Below are 4,070 nucleotides of genomic sequence, written 5' to 3'. Positions count from 1 at the left end.
GCTGCAAAAGGAAGCTGACCAGATGCAAATTGGCAACCACCAGCGAGAAACAAGGCAAAACGAGAAACAATTTGTACTTGACTAACTTTCAAGATGAATTCTCAAACACAATTTCTACCTTTACCAATGCTATACATATTTATGTTCCTTTCTTTTCAATTAGGCGCTCAGCCAGATATTATCGACCACCATCTATGACATGTCTGAAAGGGTATTCGAGCTGTGCCCTTCAGCCAATAATAGTTATTGTCTGGCCTCATAAATGAATCCATTTCGTATCAAAAAATGTCTATAAATCCTACTTAAAAACCTTTAGCCAAACAAGGAATGAACAACAATCTTTGGCCGCCGACTTCAAATAGTTACATAAATAAAAGGATAGACGTATATGGCTATATTGACCCGTCTGATCTAGAATATATATTTTTTCATATTATAAATGATAAACAATCGAAATTAAATTTGAAAAAAATAAAAACTGAAGAGCCTGTAATCCTAGAACCTAGACTTACTCAGATTCATGACGCTGATAGAGCAGGCACTGAGCTGACTGATGTATATATATAAAACATTTGGGCTTAATTAACACGCTATTGGTTATTAAATATATGCATGTTATATTTCAGTTGAATATAAAATATCAGATGAAAAGGGCTTAAATTTAGGCTCCATTTGAGCAGGCAATTAGGAAAACCCTTCATTCTCATCCACAATATCTGTCTCCCCAGAATCTTCTGTTAAATCGGAAACATCTGTCATTTCATTAGTTGTGTCAGTCTCATCTTCATCCTCATAATTCTCGTCACCATCATCATCATCGTCGTCGTCAAGATTTTCATCGCGCTCCTCAATTGTCAACGTCTGAATTGGTGACAAGGGCACATTTGGGACAACTGCATATTTAAGGGTCCAGTCGATGGCATTGCTGTTGTACTCATCCGGATTGTCTCGATAGAGTGCGGCCATGACCTCGTCGCAGGGATCATCGACATTGGGTTTGCGCATCAGGGCGCAAATGGCATGCAGTATGGTTGCCACATTGATTATCGGTGACCACCTGCTGGACAACAGATCCCAACAGATGTAGCCGTCATAGTCCACATTGCAATGATAGATTCGCGTCGTGAAGTTCACGCGTGGCGCTATCAATGGATAACTTGGATTGAATTTGAGACGCAGCATAAATATGCCCATGAAGTACGGTGTATCTCTCACACCCGATATGGATGCCTCCCAGAGCATCAGATCTCCGCTTAGGGGCCAGGCCCAACAGTTGCGCGGCCGCAGTCGATACAGTTCACACAGCTCCTTCCTCAGACGTCTTTCGGCCAATTGCGGAAACATTTCCATAAAAAAAAAATATGTATAAATTAAATAGAAAAAATATTGTCACGTCTATCTGGCTGGAATTGAATTTATTGACTAGCTTAAATTGGCCGTCGCTTGTTTACCAAGCCAAGATTTCTGTTCTCCACTCCGATTTCACACGTTGTTCGATTCTATAAACACTCGCTTTGGCAATTGATTATTGATATTTGAATTGAGATTTGGATTTCTCACTCAAGCCGTTGCTTGCCCCACAGAATTATCGTTCAATCATCGCACAAAATTATATTCTATTGAAAACCTTTTCATGCACCTCCATTTTTTAAGACATTAAGATAATGTCGTTGTTAGTTATGTGACCTCAAGAAATATTATATGTACACATACATTAGTGGAGAATATCCTAATCTATATCCTTATATAGATATCCACATCGTTTTTTTTTATAGATACTTACGACATAAATTTTAATAAATGTTAATTGAAGACTTTTCGTATTAAATGTCACCCATAGTTCTTCTTTAATTACCTGGCAAAGTGTCTTAATAATTTTTGTAAATATCATTTAATGATAACTAAAGACTTTTTGAAAAAAAATAAACAGAAAAAAACTATTCAAAACATTTTAATAACTTTTACAAAAACAAAAGTCTTTGAATTATATTTTCTGTTCAAATATTTCTTTGATTCTTAAATAATTAGTTTCAACATCATTTGTTATCTATTTCCAAAATGTTGAATAAATTTATTAAATATATATAATGCAAGACTCGATTTTTTAAAAATCGAAATATTATAAAAATAAATAATTTGAGAAGAGCAGAAAGTGTGACTAGTTTTTAGGACAATTATCTCTGTAGGGCAATTTTTTGAGCATATGCTCAACTATATTTTAATTGCGATTAATCGATATTGATATCGGGCTATCGATACGATAGCAACAACTCTTCAAATGCTGCCAATGCCACAGTTACAGCAACAGTTGCAGTTGCAGTACAACATGGGCAACCGTATGGAGCATACGCCCTGTGAACGGCTTAGAGACGAGAATATTGAGGCAGCCAAGGGGAGGAATGATTCGCTGAGCTCCAGGACAGATTCACAGCAGTTCGATAATCTTGAGCAGTGCAACATTGGATACAAGTATTCTGCTTCCAGTGAGCAGCGCTGCGATTACTACAAAAAAATGCATATGCAAATTAAAAATAATCAAATAAATAGCTGCTCTTAAAAATACGCCCGTGCAAAAGGCCGTATTAACAAATGTATGTGTGGGTGTGTATGTGTGTGGGTGTGTAATTGTGTGGGTGTATGTGCTTCTCTTTCTCTCTCTCTGTCTCTCTCGCCCTCTATCTCATTCACGTACGCTCCTGCTCTCGGACTCTCGCATTGTCTGCTTGGAAAAATTTAAAAATACCCAAAGAAATATTTAGAGAAATGCAAAGACGCGTGCCTATAAAAGCTATAAGTAGATGTGGGGCGACATCAACGACTCACAGATGCTCTGCCTACATATAAGAAATATTATTGTATATATTAGAATCATGTGTTCCATAAATTCAAACAATGCTTCGAGGCTATCAGACAAATCATAGATGCCTCCTTTTCATATTATATGTGAAAAGTATAAATATATAAATATAATAAAATACGTTATTAAGAGTTAAGCCAAAGTATTTAAAGTATGACTATACTAAAACAAATATGCCTTAATATATAACGAAGCTTTAAAGGGAATAAGTAAATTAAGTTGCTTAAGGTTTCTATAGATACAATTAAACATTTTCCAATTGAAGGATTAAAAATGGTCTTAGAAGTGTGCAAAAATTGAAGGACTTTGAAAAGAACCGCAGAAGAAAGTGCATTCTCAAAGTCTCTCTCTTCACTCTCTCTCTCTCTCACTCTCACTCTCTCTCTCTCTCTCTCTCTCCATCTCTCTCTTTCTCTCTCCCTCTCTATTGCTATTCTATATACTCGAATAATGCGTGCATATAATAACAGATTAATTCAAAGAGCACATGATCCATATGCTGGCCATAACTCTGTCAAAACGATCGACAAAAGCTCTCTTGCACTCACAAAAGAGAGAAAGAGAGAGTGAAACGCTTATAGACAGACACACGCACACACACACACACACACACACACACACACACAGATACACTAGCAGCAGATACTGACTGTGTGTGCTCAGGTATATATCACTTTCAGCAAACGGATTTCTGTATTCTGTTCTGTTTTTTTTTGTTTGTTTGTTTCCGTTTTCTGTTCCATTCCGTGCCGAGATCGACGCAGCAGCCACAAAACCGAGCGGAAGATTTGCCTGCCTTGCATTTTCATCAGCTTGCCACTGATCATAATATTCGGTCAATTTTCTTCTGATTTTTCATATTCGTTCGCGCGCTCGTTTCGTACTTGTTTGTTTGGCATACGGGAAAATCTAGATGCCAAATGGAAATTGCAAAATGGCAAATGAAAAACGAAAAACGAAAAATTAAAATGGAAAAATGAAAAATGAAATATAGCAAATGCTCGAAAACTCAACTTTGCACGCACAGCAAACAAATGACAAATCACAAAACACAAAATTGTGGCAAACACAAATCGCCGAGTGCCTTTTAGCGGAGCAAAGTGAAAAGTGTTCATGTGTTTTTCTTTTTTCATATTTTTTTTTTTTTGTTTTCTGTGCTCCTATTTTCATTTTCTCTTTTTTTTTTTGTTTGTTAATAAGTGTACGGATTGAA

At 36.4% G+C, this 4,070-nt stretch overlaps 1 protein-coding gene across 1 annotated transcript; it reads right to left on the bottom strand.

Annotated features, from left to right (window-relative positions):
* Window positions 1–684: 684 nt before the first annotated feature.
* On the bottom strand, window positions 685–1,344 carry LOC6569321 (ubiquitin-conjugating enzyme E2-16 kDa). Its single transcript, XM_001995775.3, has one exon. The coding sequence runs from the start codon at window positions 1,342–1,344 to the stop codon at window positions 685–687; it is 660 nt and encodes a 219-aa protein (XP_001995811.3).
* Window positions 1,345–4,070: the final 2,726 nt, after the last annotated feature.

This window comes from Drosophila grimshawi, unplaced genomic scaffold, assembly GCF_018153295.1.
Source record: "Drosophila grimshawi isolate 15287-2541.00 unplaced genomic scaffold, ASM1815329v1 contig_848, whole genome shotgun sequence".
Classification (NCBI taxonomy): Eukaryota; Metazoa; Arthropoda; class Insecta; order Diptera; family Drosophilidae; genus Drosophila; species Drosophila grimshawi.
The sequence above is the reverse complement of the archived record's forward strand: the minus strand, read 5'-3'. Positions and strand labels throughout refer to the sequence as shown.